The following is a 21,377-nucleotide window of genomic DNA, read 5'->3' as shown; positions in this document are numbered from 1 at the left end:
TGTTGATTCATTCTTGTTCATTCTTCATGTTTGGGAGCTTTAGCTGCTGGAATAAAACATAGTACATGGTCACTGTATACTTGTGTCATTGTGTCAAATGTGAATGTTCAAGATACAATAAAAAATTGAAGGAGCTTCATAAAATACATATGTTTGGTACCATATGAATTGTCTTTTTCTGGTCTTTCAAGAAAAATATATTCCACATTTTTTCATCACTACCCACATGCCATAAATTACATGTGAAAATCGGACCATGAGTACAAGCCTACAAAATGTCAGCCCTGTATGTGTGATACTTACGGAGATATCAACCTGTGAAAACGGCCGAGAAAAAATGACGTGCATTTTGGGCCCATAAATTGACACATACTGACCTCACTAAATGAGCTGTAACTTAAAAAGTATTGATCAGAAATGACTAAAATTTCACAGAGTTGGTACATAATAGTAAGGGACCAGCTGAACATGATGCCTGAGATTTTCTGGAAATTTGATGAAATGGCGTGGAATGACCCAATATTAAATAGAGTTTGGTCACAGATTGTTGGAGTATACCAACAATCTGTGGTATACTCTTAGTTTAATGAGGGCACTTCGTACTAATCCTTTACTTCCAGGTTGTGTTTGCAGGACTCTTCCTAGGATCCATGAGTTCCTGGGAGTGGTGTGGTCAGCAATGACAATAACATCACCTGGCTGTAAATTTCTTTTCACTTTGTTCCATTTGACTCTTTGTTGCATGATTGGGAGATATTCTCTAATCCATCTTTTCCAAAAGAGATCTGCCAAATATTGGACTTGCCTCCATCTTCTCCTGGAGTAAATGTCTTCTCTAGTGAATAGTCCTGAGGGCATAACAGGTTTCGTTTTAAGCAGGAGGAGATGGTTTGGTGTGAGCGGTTCCACATCATTTTAATCATTTGTAACTGTTGTGATGGGCCTGCTATTCATTATTACTTCCACTTCACAGAGCATTGTTTGCAGAGCCTCATCATCTATAACTTGTTCCTTTGTAATAGCGCACAATATTCTTTTCAGAGCTCGAATAAGTCTCTCCCATACTCCACCATGATGAGCTCCTGCTGCAGGATTGAATGTCCAGTCTATGCCTTTATTCAGGAGTGTTTCACTGATTTCGTCATGATTTAATTCTTCCAGTGATCTTTTCAGTTCTTTATCTGCTCCAACAAAGTTTGTGCCTTGATCGGATCTGATGCTCAACACTGTTCCTCTGTGACATATGAATCTTCTGATTGCATTTATGCATGAACTGGTGTCTAGACTATTGGCTACTTCCAAATGAACTGCTCGAGTCTTTAAACAGGTAAAGATCATGCCCCATCTCTTTACAATAGTTCGGCCACGTTTGGTTTCAAATGGTCTGAAATAGTCCATGTCTACTGTGCTGAATGGTGCCATGTCTGGCAACACTCTGTCTTGAGGAAGATCTGCCATCTCCTGCTCCCCATCTGCAGAATACATTCGACGGCAATAAATTCCGTTTTTTATAATGTTTCGTGCGACAGCATTAGCAGAAGACATCCAGTACTTTTGATGCAATTTTGACAGCATGTGGTTTCGGCCAGTGTGACCAATTTGCTCATGTATGTTTCTGAGTATCAGTTTAGAGATGTGGGACTTTTTGGGCACAATGATGGGATTTTTTTTTTTTTTTATCTCTGTGGGCATGGATAGTTTAATTCTGCCACCAACTCTTAATAGGCCATCTTGATCCAGCTTGGGGTCCATTTTGTAGAGTGAACTGGTCTTTTGGCAGTACTTTCCCTGATTTATGAGGTTGATTTCTTGTTTAGAGTATTGTCTTTGTTCATTGGCAAGAATAAATTGTTCAGCATTTGCTATATCCTTCACTGTCAGCTTCTCATTTTCACACCATTTTTTCATTTTTCTTTACTTTTGTCTTTCTCAGAAGCAGTCCCTTGAACTTCAGCATCCATACAACACTTCTTTTTAGTTTATTCCAATCTGAAAAATACTCCATTAGTTTGCTGGTGGGACTCTTTTGTACAATGTTGACAGTGTTCACAAAAACATCTTTCTTAACCTCAGGGTCCTCATTTGATACAGAATATTGCATTTCTCTGGAATTGGTGGCCATTGTGTTTCATCATGTGCCAAGAAATCAGGTCCATTAATCCATCTTTTAGATTTCAGGAAGGCCTCAATGTTCAAACCACGAGAGGCATTATCTGCAGGATTGTGCCTAGAATCAACATTTCTCCGTTGGTCCATTGAAGACAGTGCCTGGATTCCTGCAACTCGATTTGCAACAAAGGTTTGAAATCTTCGTAACTGGTTTCGAATGTATTTCAATACAGACTGACTGTCCAATAAACAGATTCTTGTAAATCCATTTTCAGCTCTGATTTCAACATGCAATCAACACAAACAGCAAGAGTGGCAGCAGTCTGGGGGATAGTCATTTTCTTTAGGGGTGTTACTCTTGATTTGCCCATTTTTAACGCCACATGGACATGTCCTGAGCTGTTTGTTAGACTCAGGTAGCTGGCTGTGCCGTACCTCTGCTCGCTTGCATCAGAGAAGTGATGTAACTGAGCTGTTTGTTGTTTTACCAAAGTTCTCGGGTTTTAGACATCTGTTCAATTTGAAAATGTTTTAGTTGTTCCAGTTCAGATGACCACTTTTCATAACATTGTGACAATTCACTGGGAATAATTGTACCACACTTCATTTGACAGATTTTTTTCAGGATAAGTTTTGCTTTTAGCACAAATGGAGCTACCAGGCCCAGGGGGTCAAAGTGATTTAGTTTTGACAGAAATCTGGAATCCAAATGTATCATTTTCTATGTTCCATGTCATGCCTAGAGCTCTTTCAACAGGTAGTTTCTCTCTGTCTAAATCAAGTTCTTTTATTTGTTTTGCCTTATTTTCTTCTGAAATAGTAGATAAAATGGCACGACTATTACTGATCCATTTAGTGAGTTTGAATCCTCCTTTTGCACACAGTATACTCAGTTCTTTGACTAGTTGAATAGCTGTTTTACTGTGGGAACAGATTTGAGACAGTCATCTACATAGAAGTTTGATTTTATTGTCCTGTGCTTGTTGTCCTCTGCTGTCTTTTTCAGTGTAAAATTGGCGCAGCTTGGTGAAGAGATGGCACCAAATAAATGCACTTTCATCCTGTACTGCTGCAGTGGCTGGCTCACATCTCCATTCGGCCACCACAGAAATCTCAGCAGATTTGAGTTCTTTTCATTCACTCTTACCTGGTGAAACATTCCTTCAATATCTGCCATTAAAGCAACTTGTTCTTTACGGGAATCTGAGCAACAGTCCGTGCAGTGAGTTGGTCAAATCAGGTCCTTGGAGCAGCTCTTTATTGAGGGATATGCCCTGGAATGAGGAAGTACAGTCAAATACAACTCTGAGTGTCTTTTTGCGCTTATGATACATACCATGGTGGGGTATATACCACACCTTTTTATGTGCAGATCTTTTAATGGCAACTTTTCTGCATATCCTTTAGTTATGATGTCCTCCATAAATGTTTTGTACTCTTCTGCAAAACTGTCATTGTGTTTGAACTTTATGGCCAGATATTGAGCTCTTTGTTCAGCAATGTGCTAGTTATTTGGCATCACAGTGTCTTTATTGTGGAGTGGCAAAGGTAAGTAGTAGTGATTGTCTTTCAGTGTGGCCTGTTGTGACATCATATTCATAAACTGTGTGTCTTCCACTGACATTTGTTGCCTCTCTTCATATTCTTTTTCAGGAAAGTCATGGCTGTACTGTTGCCTTAGAATAGACTCCAGGTTTTCAACTGAAATGCGGTTTACTGATGCCACAGGTCTACCATGTCTGTCCACAGCTGCAGAACTGAAGGGCCCAGTCACCACCCATCCAAGTAAAGTTTTTACAGCATAGGGTCCATTACCTTGGCTGTTTATAATCTGCCACGGTTCCATAGCCTTTGGCACATCTACTCCTGTCAGGAGATCCACATCCGCATCAATTTCTTTAATATGAATGTCTTTCACATAAGGTCATTTGTTAATGTCAGTTTGTGTGAATATGTTTGCTTTTGTTACAGGAATGCTTGTCTGGGTATATGTCTTTTCCATTTCAATGAAGTTATTGCCACTCACATCTCCAACTTGTAAACCATTTATTTCATAATTGTTCACTGGCTTTCTTTGTCCCATTGTTTGTAATAAAACCTTTGTCTTTTTTCCATTGATGTTTAGCTGTCTCATAATATTTTTGTTACAAAATGTAGCTGTGCTTCCAGAGTCAAGGAAAGCATATGTTAAGATTGTCTTGTCTCCTTTTACTGCTTTTAGTTGGTTAGGCACTATTGATAATTTGCCTAAATTATCAATAGTATCGGCACTTGTTTTCCTTTCCATTGAAAATAATGTGCCACTGACTGATTGTTTTTGTTGCAGATTTTGACTGTCCATCGCGTTTTGTATATGTAGCACACTGGGATGTCTACCTTGACAGAACTCACACGTCATTCTTTTTTTACTTAATTTACTCAGATGACCCTTGTTTAAACAACCAAAGCAGATACCATTATTTTTAAGCAGCTGTACCTTTCCTTCATGCGTCTGTGATTTTGGTTTTTCACATTGATCCAAAGAATGATTTGATTTCCCACAAATACAACACAGTGTTTTACAGTTATTTATTGACATGGCAAAACTGCTGATTTTGTTTTTCTGAGGGTGCAGTTGAGGCCTAGAGTCTACTGCCACTGTGGCTTTTGAATAGGTTTTCTTTGAGACATCTTGGATTTCACCAAACAAAGGGTCCTGCAAGATACTGACCTGTCTTTCAATAAACGCCACAAGATCAGGAAAATCTGCTCATTTTTTTTATTTGCCTCTAAGAGTCCATATGCCACTACTCTCCACTTTTCTTTGAGTTTATATGGCAATTTGGACAGAATCAGTTTTACATTAGATGGTAGATTTAATTCTTGCATTACTTTTAACTGTCCCATTGTGTTACAGCATCCTCTCAGATAAAGTGCATATGCATGCAGAGCATTGCCATCATCAGTTTTGATACTGTTTTAAGAGCCTTTTCGATGTCTGCATTTGCTATTTTGATTTCATTACCAAAATGTGTTTTTAAAAGTTTTTGTACTTCTTTATAGCCCATATTTGCATCCATGTGAAAATGGCTCCTTACAAGCTCTTTGGCTTGGCCACTTGTATATTGTTCCAAATAATAAAGTCTGTCATCATCATTATTTGTTTTACTCTCAATGCCATGTTTAAATGCTCTCACAAATGTCTGAAATTGTAATGGATTGCCATCAAACACTTGTATTTGTCTAGAGGGGAGTGAGGACTGTTGCTGCTGTGACATTAGAAGACTTGTGATGTCATTTTGTTTTTGAATAACAGTAAGCAGTTCTTTGGATAGGGATGACTTGTCTGTACTTGTGCCACTTTCAGAACCACTTTCACATTCAGATGGAGGAACTCTGACATGTACTGGTGTAGCATTAGATTTATGCCCTTTGGATGATGTTCCTGCCTTGGCTGATTCATTTACAAAACGTTGAATAGGAGTCTTGGATATTGTACCTATATCAGGATATTTAGCAGATGAAGTTTCAGAAATACCCATAGATACATTGTATTCTTTGATACTGGTGATATTTTGATCATGTTTGATTTTACTCAGTGCTTTGTGTGACATTGCATTTTCAGGACTTTGATCAAAGCTGTCCAGAACACTTAACCTGGCATCAGATGCAGCTATATTTGTTGCGAGCTCCATTTCCTCCAGTTTAGCAGTTATCCTGGCCTTTTCAATCTCCATTGCCTGTTTCTCAGTTAATACAGCCATACGAGCCTCCATAGCAGCTTTTTCAGAGAACAATCTCAGGCGCTCTCTTGAGGCACTAGAGTTTTGAGATTTACCAGATTTTGTGCTTTTTGTTGACACATTTGATGTATTATCCTTTGGCTCCTCCAAGACCTGTGGGTCTGGAACCACAATCCAAGCTTCCACATCCATCATAAATGCACTGAATATTTCCATTTTAGGTTAGAGTTGAAAGTTTTTGCACTGCTCCATGACATGTTTTAATCTCATTTAATGACACTTTGAATTGTTCAAAAATTTGCAAAAATTTGCAATAGTCCATATTTTGAGGATTTGACATGAGTACTTTAATTTCATTCATTCGTGTTGTACATGCACCCAGCTTTCCTCTCCGACTGGCGCTGAGCCTTTTGAGGTCATTTTCAATTTCATTGTTCTCCACAACGTCGTTTTGAGCATTTTCCTCCTCATTTCCTTGTTCCACAGTTTCGTCCATTTTTCACAAATTCATTCCAGTTTTAATTAATTTCCTTTACAGTCCACACATTTGGTTATTTAGTGCGTAATTGTTCACTTTTCCAGAGCGCACAGTAGCGCTTGAGTTTACTCACGGCACGCAAGCCTTGTGTCTTTACGCATCCAGCGGTGCGGCGTCTTTGATTCATTCATAATTCCAAACTTGCGTCCGCGTTGCAGCATCTTTACTCCATCCAGCGCATGCTCGGATTCCAGCGTAGCCGAGGTCTTTGACTTCTAATTTTCTGTGGATGAGGGTCCAGAAAAGAGGGGCAGAGTGTTTCAGTGCAGTACAGTTTGCTAGGCTTTGTTGTAGGTCAATCATTTTGACTTGGTCATTTTATGCAGGGCTCTAGTTCATGAGTTAGTTTCAGCAAGGGTGGCGTAGCTTTCATCGTAGTGTCTTGCACGTACTAGAGGCCGTAAGGGAATGCAAAACAAGCAATTTTTGAGAAACACTAGAATAGAGCTACAGGTTTAGTCATAATCATGTATTTGATTTCCTTTTTAATAATAATAATACATAACCTTGTATAGCGCTTTTCAAGACACCCAAAGACGCTACATGAGAAGACAAACAACAAAGGGATGGGCAGAGGCGAGCAATGTTCCGGAGGTGATAAAAGGCAGTTTTGGTGATGTGTTTGATGTGGTGTTCAAAGGAAAGGGGGTCTGGTCAAACAGGATGCCGAGGTTACGGAGGAGGGAGGAGGTGGGGACTGAGGAGCCATCAATGGAGAGGGTGAAGATATTGTGAGTTCTGGTTAGTGTTTTGGGGTTGATAATGATTATTTCACTTTTGCTGCAGTTGAGTTGGAGGAAGTTTGACTGTAGCCAGGACTTTATTTCAGAGACGCAGTTTGTGAGGGTGGAATGTGTAGCTGGGGTTATGCTTTTGGTGGACAGGTAGAGTTGGATGTCATCAGCGAAACAATGGAACTGGAGCCATGGCTCCAAATATTACTGATTTTCACTGGGCTGGTGCCTTCATGTTTGTACTGTCAGTGAGTTTAGTTTAAAAAAAAATAAATAACCTGGGTGTAAATAGCAACAATGGCTATTTGCCCTATGTGTGAATAACAATGTTAGCTATTTACACTCAGGGTGCAAATAGCATCTGCCGTATTTGTACATGTGTCTACACTGTAAACATTTGGTAATTTGTTAATGTTATCTGGTAGGTGCCCATAGGGTCATCGCTGGGCAGGGCCCCAGGTACCCCTTTGTCTGTTTAGATCCCTTGTTAAGCAGTAGTTTAGACTTTTTGAAATGTCTTCAGTTTTTTCCTTGATATTTTTGGATTCTCTTGTTTTGTCATCTCTGGTTACTTGTTCCCAAGTATTTAATTTCAGTTTTCACAGGTATAGACTCGTGTCAGTGCATTCATAAAAAGTAGTAGTAGTAATTCACATTCACAGACCTGATGCCAGAGAAAACACAGAGATGTTTGGAGCTTTTTTGAGAATTGACTTGTCTTTCAAAAAATTGACTGTATTGTCAGCAAATTGACTTTTTACACCTTAATGAACCTCCTTACAAAAAAGAAATATGGCCTTGTGTTTAACAATATTTTTTAAACCAATTTTTTTAAACATTTAAAGAACTCAGATGAATAAATATAAGTAAATGAAAGAACTGTAAACTCTTGTATTCGCTAGAATACAATGATGAGCAGGAAGGAGCATGTTCTCCTAGAACATTTATTTTATTTTTTCCTAACAGAACCCCTTTTGTCTCAAAATTTGTGTACAAAATCCATTATTATCTTGTATCTTGGAGAAAGTTTTTTTTTTTTCCTTAAAGTTTAAAGAACAATCTCTAACTTGCTAACATCTAACCAACACTTATTTGTGGTCAGCTTTTTCTTCTGGTTCAACTCTTACCATCAATTAGTGCATGTCCCTACTTTAAGAAGGCTCTTCATCCTCTGCGGCGTGCTTCCTCCATAGCAGGCCAAAGCCCGGGCTTCACAATTTTCTTTTTGAAAAGTCCTCTTTGAATCTGATGTTCTTTTGGATAAATATACCATGCCAGTTTTCTACATCTATGGTTTCCCTCTGATGCTAAGAAGCAGAAGTGAGTTCTTAATGAAATAAATATTGAGTTGAATGTCTGCTGTTCTGTCAGATAACATTTTCCCCTCAGCTCAGATGTAAATAATGGACAAGTCATGATGAACAGGAACTGGAGCCAGGCCTATGTAATGAGATGATCGTTTTATCTGACCTCTCTCTCTCTCTCTCTCTCCCCTTCCCTTCTTCTCTTTCTTTCTCTGCAGTAAAATTGAGCCTCGGAGACCCTCTTCACAAAAGAACTCTGACACTGACAACTGTGGTGGCTGCAGGTACTTCAACTTGAGACATCTTATGCAAAATAATAATAGCTTGGATTTAAACAGGACCTTTTAATGTACTTAAAGTCACTGTACTTGATTCTGATTGTCTTAAAAACCATGAGAAACTGAAATTTATTTGAAACAGTTGGCCATATTACAGCATCTTAATTATTCACCACAGCTTTCAGGGGCAGGGAAAGCTAACAATAACTAGAATGCTAATATGCACTTCCTGACAATAAAATACTTTCTAATTAGATGTGAACAGCACCCAGTAAACATCTTTTGACTTCAGTACAATATATCTGTAGTGGGACAAGCACATTTTTCTCAAATACGTCTTTAATGGTTTTACACAGCAAAACCTGGAGGGTTCAAATTTCAGGGTAAAGTACTTCAGATTTGTTTTTAACACAAAAATTGTTTTCTGAAACTAATTGAGAGTTAAATTCAACTTCCGTTAGTGATAATTTGGCTCCTCCCACTCAATACTTCACTCCCACAAGCTAATAGCTAATTCAGGATAATCCTACAAAATGTTATCCATTTACTCTCATAACATTAATATAACTCTTGATTTTGGGGTTAAACAGGAACTTTGGTCAAGTCTTACTTTGATAATATTTCCAAAAATGTTAAATTAACTCATATAAACTCATATAAACCCTGAGAAAATGTTCAAATTGATTCTGGGAGAGTCAATTTTAACACTCCACTTTTTCCTGTGTTCACTGTATTATTTATTCACTCCACATTTGGCGGTGCTGTTGTAGTCACATCTGCCCTGGCGTAGGTTGACAAAAGTGAGGCTGCCAATCTGTGCCAATGGCCCTTTCAGCTACCATCAATCACTCACACACACCACATTCATACTAGGCAAGACAATGCATGAAGTGTCTTGCCCAAGGAAACAAAGTCAGTATAATGAGTTTGAAATTGCCAACAATTTATGCTGTAACATTGCAAAAACATACTTGGAGCAGTTAAATTTATATCTTGACTAATTTAAAATTGCATTCAGCATGACAGCATAGATGTGAACGCTACGAAAACCTAATAATCCTCCTCTGTAACGTCATTATGAAATTACATGATTTGATTCTTGTCTTGTTCACAGTGAAATCATCGCTAAAGTGGTGAAAAATTATTCTTTGGCCTGGAAAAAACAAGAGGACAACTTCATTAAATTCAGGTACAACTCAACCGTGCTTCTGCTATTTACAGACTCTTCCCTGTACTTGTACTAAATGGAAGCAGAAGTGGAAACTGTGATTTTAAGGAACAAAACACAAAACCACTATGTATCTGACTCATCAGGATTACAGAGCTACCTGACCTCATTTGAGAAAAGTCTAATTATAAAGGCTATAATCAAATGAGAGCTAATCAAAGGGACTGTTGGTATTTATTTGTTGCTCAAATCTTGTTTCTCACCTTTGACCCCTGTTCACTGCAGCCATTGTTCCTGTTGTTTTGGTGATGTAATGCTCCAGGCCAACTCCATTTTCAAATCCCTTCTTATGTGTCTAGTTTTAAAAGGCATACTCTGTAACTTTTTGGTTGGGTGTCTGTCATGTGCCTGTTTCTCACTGTTCTGTCTGGAAAGTTCCTCAGTATGACATTAAACAGCTCTGCCTTACATTTATTCAATTACAGGTGGTTTTATAGCTCAAAAATACCTAAAAAAACAGGCATTCTGACTGTGAGCAGGGTCGCCTCTCCGCAAACCTGACCTGTAACTTGGTCTGGTTTGGTCTCCATGGAGATAGAAAGGTTTAATACCATACTGTGAAACATTCCAGACAAACCAATAACATCTCCATGGAGAAAAGCATTTGATGGACCCTCCACCAGAGAAGTTACACATTGCACCTTTATCCTATTTTAAACTTTTATTCCAAGTTTAAAATTAAAAATAAAGTTTAAAATTGTGCACTGTCCCTGTCTCAAATAAAATAAACATATGTGAAACTGTAACATTATCGATTTGCTGATTTATGGTTAATATTACTGAAATAAAAACTGGCATGAAGGCCTCTGTCAGCATAAGTGAGTGAAATTACTCTTTTCACAGTGGCTTTGGAAAGTTCAGTCAAAAACAGGATTACATTGCTATCAGGACCTTAAACCATAAGAGTTAAATAGGAAGTTTGAGGAGTTAAATAGGCCCTGCCCTCCATCTGAAAATAGATCATCATGGTAAATGGTCACATTTTTCTATAGCGCTTTTCCACCTTCAAGCCTCTCAAAGTGCTTTACAACAAGGAACCACTCACCCATTCACAGACACATTCACACACCAGTGTACACAGACACTATGGGCAAAATTAAATTATATAACATGAACACAGCCTATTAAAAAGTCTTTTAGGCAAAAAGGGCAGAAAGTCCACCTTATAGTCGATAAACTGTATGTGAATGGTGAACTGTACAGGCGTGATGAACAATAACAAAGTCGCACAGTGATTACGTCATCGCGTCATTGCTATGTTAACGACTATGCGGACTTGACAGGACTGATGATCGGAGCCACTCAGTTTACTTTGGGACTGGTTAATGGATATAATGGGAAATGCTGAATTATTTTTCTTACTTTGGGGGGTACATGTGTGTATGTCTTTGTTGTATGTTTGTATGTCCTTGTATGTCTATGTGTGCATGTGTTATGTGTATGTTTTTGTGAAGGAAAGAGTGCCTGTCTTGTCCGTCTTATTTGTGTTTCTTTTTTGTTAATTTTATAGCTCTACAATTGTGAAAGGTCTGATTTAAAGGTATATAAGTATAATATGTTATGGTAAGAGATAATGTAGTATCAAATAAAGGATTAAAAATAGCCCATCTGAATATCTGTAGCTTAAGGAATAAGGTTCAGGAGATTTCAGGAATTTTGGAAAATTATAATTTGCATATTTTGGCTATATCTGAAACACATTTGGATGCAACGATTGATAACTCCTTTGTGCATGTAAATGGCTACCATTTTTATAGGTATGACAGATATATAAATGGGGATGGAGTGGCATTTTATGTTCAGGATCCGATACCAGTAAAGACTAGGTCTGATCTTGGGTGTATTGATGTTGAAGCTTTGTGGTTGGAAATGCAGTTGCCTCATATCAAGTCCGTTCTTATTGGTTGCTGTTATAGGCCTCCAAATGCTCCAATAGTTTGCTTAGATCGTATATGTTATATGTTAGATAAAGTATGTGACCTAAATAAGGAGATTTATTTTTTTAGGTGACTTAAATATTGATTGGAGTTTAAAAAATTGTTCTTTGAAAAATAAGCTCTTATCTATTACAGACACTTGTAATTTGGCACAAGTCGTAACAAAACCAAGTAGAGTCTTTTACACAGCTTAAGGGACACAAATTGCCACATGTATTGATTTAATGTTTACAAATTCATCAGATTTATGCTCTAAAATGATTTCAGTTTGTGTTGGGTTTAGTGATCATAATTTAATTATAATTAACCGAAATACCAAAGTCCCCAGATCAGGGCAGAATATTATTATTAAACGGATATTTAAAAGATTTGATGAAACGAGTTATGTGGAAGAGGTCAGAAATGTTGACTGGTCACAAGTATTATTGGAGGATGATCCAGATAGAGCATTGGAGGCTTTTACTAATCCACCCGCCCGCCGGCGGGCGATTTTCCAACAAAAATGTTCACTCTGTATATTCACCTTCATTATTGTTTTCACTACTGGCATGCCATACATCGTTTGAAAGCTTAATTTATCAATAAAACAACCATATCATTCATTTTATGCCGTACAACGAGCCCAAAACGCTATAACTTAAAAATTCACATCATAAACAAAGAATAAGATACGCGTTTCTTACCTTTGAGCCGGTTCTGTCGGTCCAAAACGTGTTCAATCCATGAAAAGTTGTACTCAATAAATCCGTAATAATCCACAGAAAAAGAATATCAAGTGTTTTTTCCAAAAAATAATTCCATGTGGGGGAATAATCCAGAAAACCGTCGTCCGTATGAGTGGATGAATCCGTGAATGAAAATATTATGTCTCTTCTCCGCCTCTTCTCCCGCTCTCACTTCCCTTTCTCTCCCGCTCTTGGGTACGCTTGTTTTCCTCACACTCTTAGCTTCAAAATGAGACCCTCCCCGCTGTTGTAGGTGGCGGGGTTTAGGTGGGACAAGCCGCTGAAGAAGCTAACGCACTCACGTACTTCCTGGCTTTACGCACGCGTCATCAGTTTGTTTACGGGAAATCTCTTCAGTCATTGGATCTTCCAGAAAGTGATTGACATATTGTTTTAGCCTATCACCAGAGCTTTCAAACGATGGGTGGGACATGCAGATAGTATTTGAAACGGACGCGGTGTTTATACGCGCAGCCGAGAGACCATGAGTGAGACACAGAGAGCAGTGTGGCAGGTGCCATTGATTGCAGAACTGCCAGTTGGAAGACAATTTTGGCTACTTTTAGTTTTTTTTTTCTAGAGAAGACATGCCTAAAGCTCAGAAGAATTAGTATTATAATAATAAGTATTATTATTATTATATTATTATTATTATTTTGGCACAAATTTGGCAATCTTGTGCCGAATTGTCATTTTGTTTACACAAAGGCTCACAGCATCAAAACCCTTTGTCCTAGAGATCTGAAATTCTACACAGTTGTTGCCAACAACTTGAACAATGAGTGTAGTGAGTCACAAATGCCTAGTATGAAGTATGACCAAGCTAAAGCCTTTATTTTTTTCTAAATTTTTTTTTTCGAAGCAAAAAAAATTTTTTTTTTTTTCAATTTTAATTGACTGTACTGTAGGTTAGGCAGCACTCACAGTCTTCATATACATATCTACAGAAACTAGAAGGCCTAAGCTTTAAAATGGTGCCTCACACAAGCACGTGGGTTCTAAGGTTTTCTTTTTAATAAGCTATGACATTTGGGTATGTCTTACCATTGTGCACACACCAAAATGAGGCGGGTGGTAACAGGTTAATAATGTCAATTATCAATAAACATGCTCCACTGAGAAAGATGACCGTAGGAAACACTGCTTCTCCCTGGTTAGATCCTGAACTTACAGGGTACATGAAGCAAAGAAATGATCTAAAAGCTGAAGCTATCTCATCAGACAACAGTGAAGTGTGGGACAGGTACAAGAAGCTGAGAAATTATGTGACCAAATTAAATAGATTAAAGAAACGGGCTTATTATGGAAATAAATTTTTCCATGTAAAATCTGACAGCAATAAAATAAGGAATACACTAAATGAATTAATGAGACGGAAGATAAAATCTGCTCTAACATATTTGGAAGTAGAGGACTCTTTTTTGACTAAGCCAGTTGATATTGCTAATTATTTAAGTGATTATTTCAAGAATAAAATTCTAAATTTATGGAAAAACATGATTTCTAGGCCAAAGAGTCTGCTATCATGTTCAATAATCAAAAATAAAATTATGCTAAATAAATCATGTAAATTTAAATTTAATAAAGTAAATACAACTACTGTAGCTAATGTGTTAAAATTAATTAAATTAAAACCTCCAGGTATAGATGAACTTGATGTAAAGTTGCTACAATTGGTGTGTGATATAATTGCTATACCCATATGTTACATAATTAATCTAAGTTTAGAAAGGTGTATCTGTCCTGCAGAATGGAAAAAGGCTAAAATTATGGCACTCCCAAAAAATAGTAAGGAGCCTTTTTCCAGAAAGAATAGTCATCCTATAAGTATTCTACCAATTTTGAGTAAAATAATGGAGAGAATTGTTTATGATCAAATTAATGTATATTTCTGTAAAAATGGATTAAATTTAGTGTGCCAGCATGCTTATAAAAAAGGGCATTCCACAACATCAGCGTTAGCTCAAATGACTGATGACTGGATTAATGAGATAGAAAATAATAATGTAGATGTATATGTGTATGTCATGTATGTGTGTATATATATGTGTGTATATGTGCGTATATGTATATGTATGTGTGTCTGTGTGTATATGTATGTGTATATATATACCTTTCATTGTTAGTGCAAATATGGTGCATATACATCCAGTTTTCCTGCAGAAAAAGGCATTTATAGAATGTTACTGACCCCAGAAAGAGTAGTTGCTGTTTTTCAGTAGCTAATGGGGATCTAAATAAAAAACAAACAAACAAACATGTGGGTACCTCACATTTACTTACCATAAGTAAGTACTTTTCTAGAAGCATACTTTGATTCTTAATTCAGCATACTTTGACTCTTAAATCTATGATTTCCCTCTGATGCTAAGAAGCAAAAGTGAGTTAATGTAATAAATATTGAGTTGAATGTCTGCTGTTCTGTCAGATAACATTTTCCCCTCAGCTCAGATGTAAACAATGGACAAGTCATGATGAACAGGAACTGGAGCCAGGCAATCCTTGTATCATTCGTTCATTCGTTTTTCAATATAAAACCAAAAATAAGAAAACGAAAAAACAACAGTTTTCTTCGTTATTTGTCTCCAAAACCAAAATAAAAAAAACGGATAACGATTCGTTTTTTCAGTTTTCGATTTTGTGTTTAAATGAAGAATGGAAAAAACGGATAACGGCCGTTTCCCGTTTACGTGACTTCCGTGACTGCGATGCCGGAACTTTTGCACTGCTTTTGCACCGCATACGGACTGAACCGGAACTGATCCAGGTCCGAGACCAGAGCGGGACTGAGACCGGGACCAGAGCGGGACTGAGACCGGAACCAGACCGGGACCAGAGCGGGACTGAGACCGGAACCAGAGCGGAGACTGAGACCGGAACCAGACCGGGACCAGAGCGGGACTGAGACCGGAACCAGACCGGGACCAGAGCGGGACTGAGACCGAGACCAGAGCGGGACTGAGACCGGAACCAGACCAGGACCAGAGCGTGAGACACTGAGACCGGGACCAGACCGGGACCAGGGGACGGACTCCGAGCTTTGACTCCGAGCCTCCACGGGGTCCGAAGCCTCAGCTTCGAGCTCCGGCCCTGTCGTGGGCTCTGAGCCTCCGGTCTGGTCCCGGTCTGGTCCTGGTCTTGTCTCGGTCTTGGTCTCAGGCCCGCTCTGGTCCCGGTCTGGTCCCGGACCTGGTCCATTTGAACAAAAAGCTCTTAGTTCGATTCATTTTCATTGGTGTGAATGCGTCAGTCGGAGGCTTTGCACCACCTCGGAACCAGCCGCGGTTCTTGAGCGCGGAGGACCAGAGCAGCTCGGTCTGGTCTCGGACCTGGATCCGTCCTGATTCAGTCCGTATGCGGTGAGACTGGGACCAGAGCGGGACCAGAGCGGGCCTGAGACCGAGACCGAGACAAGACCGGGACCAGACCAGAGGCTCAGAGCCCACGGCAGGGCCGGAGCTCGAAGCTGAGGCTCGGACCCCGTGGAGGCTCGGAGTCAAAGCTCGGAGTCCGCCCTGGTCCCGGTCTGGTCCCGGTCTCAGTCCCGCTCTGGTCCCGGTCTGGTCCCGGTCTCAGTCCCGCTCTGGTCTCGGACCTGGATCAGTTCCGGTTCAGTCCGTATGCGGTGCAAAAGTCCGGCATCGCAGTCACGGAAGTCACGTAAACGGGAAACGGCCGTTATCTGTTTTTTCCATTCTTCATGTAAACAAAAAATCGAAAACTGAAAAAAACGAATCGTTATCCGTTTTTTCATTTTGGTTTTGGAGACAAATAACGAAGAAAACTGTTGTTTTTTCGTTTTCTTATTTTTGGTTTTATATTGAAAAACGAATGAACGAATGATACACGGATTCCAGGCCTATGTAATGAGATGATCGTTTTATCTGACCTCTCTCTCTCTCTCTCTCTCCCCTTCCCTTCTTCTCTTTCTTTCTCTGCAGTAAAATTGAGCCTCGGAGACCCTCTTCACAAAAGAACTCTGACACTGACAACTGTGGTGGCTGCAGGTACTTCAACTTGAGACATCTTATGCAAAATAATAATAGCTTGGATTTAAACAGGACCTTTTAATGTACTTAAAGTCACTGTGCTTGATTCTGATTGTCTTAAAAAACATGAGAAACTGACATTTATTTGAAACAGTTGGCCATATTACAGCATCTTAATTATTCACCACAGCTTTCAGGGGCAGGGAAAGCTAACAATAACTAGAATGCTAATATGCACTTCCTGACAATAAAATACTTTCTAATTAGATGTGAACAGCACCCAGTAAACATCTTTTGACTGTAATACAATATATTTGAGAAAAATGTGCTTGTCCCACTACAATACTGGAGGGTTAAAATTTCAGGGTAAAATATTTCAGATTTGTTTTTAACACATAAAGTGTTTTCTGAAACTATTTGAAAGTTAAATTCAACTTCCGTTAGTGATCATTTGGCTCCTCCCACCCACTACTTCACTCCCACAAGAGAAGACCAGTTTTATACATAATTTCATCTTAAATTAACTAAAACAAAGTGTAAAAATAAAACACTTCTGTGTGTTGTTTGGCTAAATTAGGATAACCCTACAAAACGTTATCCATTTACTCTCAAAACATTAATATAACTCTTGATTTTGGGGTTAAACAGGAACTTTGGTCAAGTCTTACTTTGATAATATTTCCAAAAATGTTAAATTAACTCATATAAACTCATATAAACCCTGAGAAAATGTTCAAATTGATTCTGGAAGAGTCAATTTTAACATTCCACTTTTTCCTGTGTTCACTGTATTATTTATTCACTCCACATTTGGCGGTGCTGTTGTAGTCACATCTGCCCTGGGGTAGATTGACAAAAGCAAAGCTGCCAATCTGTGCCAATGGCCCTTTCAGCTACCATCAATCACTCACACACACCACATTCATACTAGGCAAGACAATGCATGAAGTGTCTTGCCCAAGGAAACAAAGTCCGTATAATGAGGTTGAAATTGCCAACAATTTATGCTGTAACATTGCAAAAACATACTTGGAGCAGTTCAATTTATATCTTGACTAATTTAAAATTGCATTCAGCATGACAGCATAGATGTGAACGCTACGAAAACCTAATAATCCTCCTCTGTAACGTCATTATGAAATTACATGATTTGATTCTTGTCTTGTTCACAGTGAAATCATCGCTAAAGTGGTGAAAAATTATTCTCCGACTTGGAAAAAACAAGAGGACAACTTCATTAAATTCAGGTACAACTCAGCCGTGCTTCTGCTATTTACAGACTCTTCCCTGTACTTGTACTAAATGGAAGCAGAAGTGGAAACAGTGATTTTAAGGAACAAAACACAAAACCACTATGTATCTGACTCATCAGGATTACAGAGCTACCTGACCTCATTTGAGAAAAGTCTAATTATAAAGGCTATAATCAAATGAGAGCTAATCAAAGGGACTGTTGGTATTTATTTGTTGCTCAAATCTTGTTTCTCACCTTTGACCCTTGTTCACTGCAGCCATTGTTCCTGTTGCTTTGGTGATGTAATGCTCCAGGCCAACTCTATTTTCAAATCCCTTCTTATGTGTCTAGTTTTAAAGGCATACTCTGTAACTTTTTGGTTGGGTGTCTGTCATGTGCCTGTTTCTCACTGTTCTGTCTGGAAAGTTCCTCAGTATGACATTAAACAGCTCTGCCTTACATTTATTCAATTACAGGTGGTTTTATATCTCAAAAATACCTAAAAAAAACAGGCATTCTGACTGTGAGCAGGGTCGCCTCTCCGCAAACCTGACCTGTAACTTGGTCTGGTTTGGTCTCCATGGAGATAGAAAGGTTTAATACCATACTGTGAAACATTCCAGACAAACCAATAACATCTCCATGGAGAAAAGCATTTGATGGACCCTCCACCAGAGAAGTTACACATTGCACCTTTATCCTATTTTAAACTTTTATTCTAAGTTTAAAATTTTAAAAATAAAGTTTAAAATTGAGCAGGAGGACACAGTTAAGGTTAATGAAAAATTGTGCACTGTCCCCGTCTCAAATAAAATAAACAAATGTGAAACTGTAACATTATTGATTTGCTGATTTATGGTTAATATTACTGAAATAAAAACTGGCATGAAGGCCTCTGTCAGCATAAGTGAGTGAAATTACTCTTTTCACAGTGGCTTTGGAAATTTCAGTCAAAAACAGGATTACATTGCTATCAGGACCTTAAACCATAAGAGTTAAATAGGAAGTTTGAGGAGTTAAATAGGCCCTGCCCTCCATCTGAAAATAGATCATCATTAAATTATATAACGTGAACAGGTGGGTACCTCACATTTACTTACCATAAGTAAGTACTTTTCTAGTAGCATACTTTGACTCTTAATTCAGAAAAAATTGTATTGCATTAAAAGCACTCGTCCTTGAGTAAACTGTGAGTAAGTCTACATGTGACAACTTTAAGTTAGTCTTTATTTATATAGAGCTTTTCACAGACATTTTTGTCACAAAGATGCTTTACAGGGCGTTATTCAGCATTATTCATTCATTCTATACCTGGTGATGGTAAGCTACTATTGTAAAAGTGAAAAAATGCATAGCAGATGTCTGATGTCCAAAAGCTTATCTATTTTAAAACGTTATTTTGAAAATGAAAATAAATAAGATTTTGGACATCGGCCATGTGAGTGTGCTATGCATTTTTTCACTTTTGTCTGGCTGCTTCTTGCATTTGCACCTCTACAAGAATTTTGGTGTGCGTTTTCTGTTTCTTTTGAAGCTACTATTGTAGCCACAGCTGCCCTGGGGCAGACTGACAGAAGAGCGGCTGCCATGCCAATTTTCGCCATCGGTCCCTCCGACCACCACCACCACCACTCACACACACACAGCATTTTCATACTCGGTAATGTGGTTGAAGTGCCTTGCCTAAGGACTAGGGATGGGCATTTGATGAAATTTTCTGAATCGATTGTCGAGAGAATTAACGATCGATTATCGATTAATCGTTAACGATTTTATATTAAAATGATCATCATTATTATTACTATCTGCACTCCTAATCTACATAAATAAATTCAACTTTACGACAAATAAACCGTAACCACTCTAGAGCCACATCAGCCTGTTTATTGCAATGTGTTTAATTCAGTTTTGCGCAACTCTCACAGAAACGAAACTTAAAACCGCATCGCTAATTTGCATAAACTAAGCGAAGATTAAAAATACTCTTGTGCGCTGATGTGGTCAACTTCTGTCGGATTAATAGACATGACTCAGTGGAATACAGGTTAGTGTGACCATATTTGTGTTTGTCAAAACCAGGACACCGTACGGGGGGTGGGAGGTGGGGACTCCTCATCGACATTGCGCGACTCTCACCTGGCAAAGCTTTTTCCCACTGGACACCGAAACATATGTGCTGCTTTGTTCACTGTACACATGGCCTCACACTTGTCCCGAACGCAACGGAAAGTGTGGAATTTCTTGTACAAATCATCGTTAAATACGCAGATGCACTTCGGTACGTTGCAGACTTACCGACTGTTTGTGTTTGCTCGCTCCTTCTGAGTGCAGAGAGCTACATGTACGGACCCCTGTTTGGTCACGCTACACACAGCAACCTACATTCGGTTTGTTGATTAAAATGTACGTAATCGATGAAATTCTTAATGATCAATTATCGATTAATCGACTAATCATGCCCATCCCTACTAAGGACACAACGACAGTTATTCCCACTGGCGCCCGACTGTGGCACCTGATTTTCCCAGTGGTCTGCCATCCAAGTACTAACCAGGCCTGGCCTTGCTTAGCTTCTGAGATCTGACGGGATCAGGCTTTTACAAGCCGGTATGGCCACAAACTTTATATTGACATTATGAAGTTATTTGAACATTTGTGATTTTTGCACTTCTTCATATTGTTTTTCTCTTTTTTGTCTATTCTATAAAAATACCAGATTTTGTGTATTATCATTATTATTACTATTAGTATTAATATTATTATTAGTATTCAAATTACATTAACTTCAGAATATCCCAGAGTTGCTCTTTAAGTTACTCTTACTTGAATTGTAGTTTGTCCAAAATACCTTTTAACTCTACTACTTCTTGGGTAATATTATTTTAAAATAACGTACCTCAAACTGAGTAAAATCTTTGACTACTCTACATCCCTCTGCCTATTAGCCTTGGTCACATTTGTTTCTCTGTCGTCCACAGGTCTCAGCTGAGCTCCAGGTGCAATGGTTTTCATAAGTCCATCGTCACACAGACCAACACTCCGCTGGGAACAAAACTTGTTTGTGACGGACAGAAGAACAAAAGCATACATGTCAACCAGGACCTGTTCAACACTTTCCTAAAGGTGTGGAGCAGTACTATTGGTAGGAGTACTAGTGGTACTGCCACTGTAAATGGCCTCGCTAGATGCTGCACTAACTATCCAAACAGCTAAACGGAGACCCAGAAGAAACTTCACAGACAGCAGCTGGCTTTGGTGTAATTTACTGGTTCTTTTTCTCTCGTGAAAATACAACAACAAACACACACAGAAATATCCATTAATATCAGTGCCAAATAATTTACAAATTATAAAGAGCACTAACAACTAAAGTAACAGACAGTTACAAAAATGTGCTAACTCGGACATTTCAAACTCAAAAGACAATACCAAAGGTGTACAATCATGTTTCACCATGTACTACTCACAGACGATGCTTAAACAAACATCAAAAAGAAACACCAGAACAGAAGGGCCGCCATTTTACTGGAGTGAGACCTGAATTTTAATAGATCCATGGGCCTGAACAACAACTTCCTG

At 38.6% G+C, this 21,377-nt stretch overlaps 1 protein-coding gene and 1 pseudogene across 3 annotated transcripts in view; one reads left to right on the top strand and one right to left on the bottom strand.

Moving 5' to 3' along the window:
- The window catches only part of LOC129408700 (alpha-2,8-sialyltransferase 8F-like), a 35,731-nt gene that overhangs the window by 4,852 nt on the left and 9,502 nt on the right, over positions 1-21,377 (top strand). For 2 of the 3 annotated variants that reach the window (XM_055153013.1, XM_055153014.1), the window contains 5 exons: positions 8,626-8,691; positions 9,800-9,874; positions 16,517-16,582; positions 17,737-17,811; positions 20,777-20,921. In XM_055153013.1, coding sequence (XP_055008988.1) covers positions 8,626-8,691; positions 9,800-9,874; positions 16,517-16,582; positions 17,737-17,811; positions 20,777-20,921 — 427 coding nt within the window. The remainder of the gene's footprint in view (positions 1-8,625; positions 8,692-9,799; positions 9,875-16,516; positions 16,583-17,736; positions 17,812-20,776; positions 20,922-21,377) is intronic. The other variant, XM_055153015.1, reaches the window with a different exon arrangement.
- LOC129408768 (5S ribosomal RNA) lies at positions 20,302-20,419 on the bottom strand (annotated as a pseudogene).

This window comes from Boleophthalmus pectinirostris, unplaced genomic scaffold, assembly GCF_026225935.1.
Source record: "Boleophthalmus pectinirostris isolate CB_2022bp ecotype Guang Dong unplaced genomic scaffold, ASM2622593v1 HiC_scaffold_17, whole genome shotgun sequence".
NCBI classification, from domain to species: domain Eukaryota; kingdom Metazoa; phylum Chordata; class Actinopteri; order Gobiiformes; family Gobiidae; genus Boleophthalmus; species Boleophthalmus pectinirostris.
The sequence above is the reverse complement of the archived record's forward strand: the minus strand, read 5'-3'. Positions and strand labels throughout refer to the sequence as shown.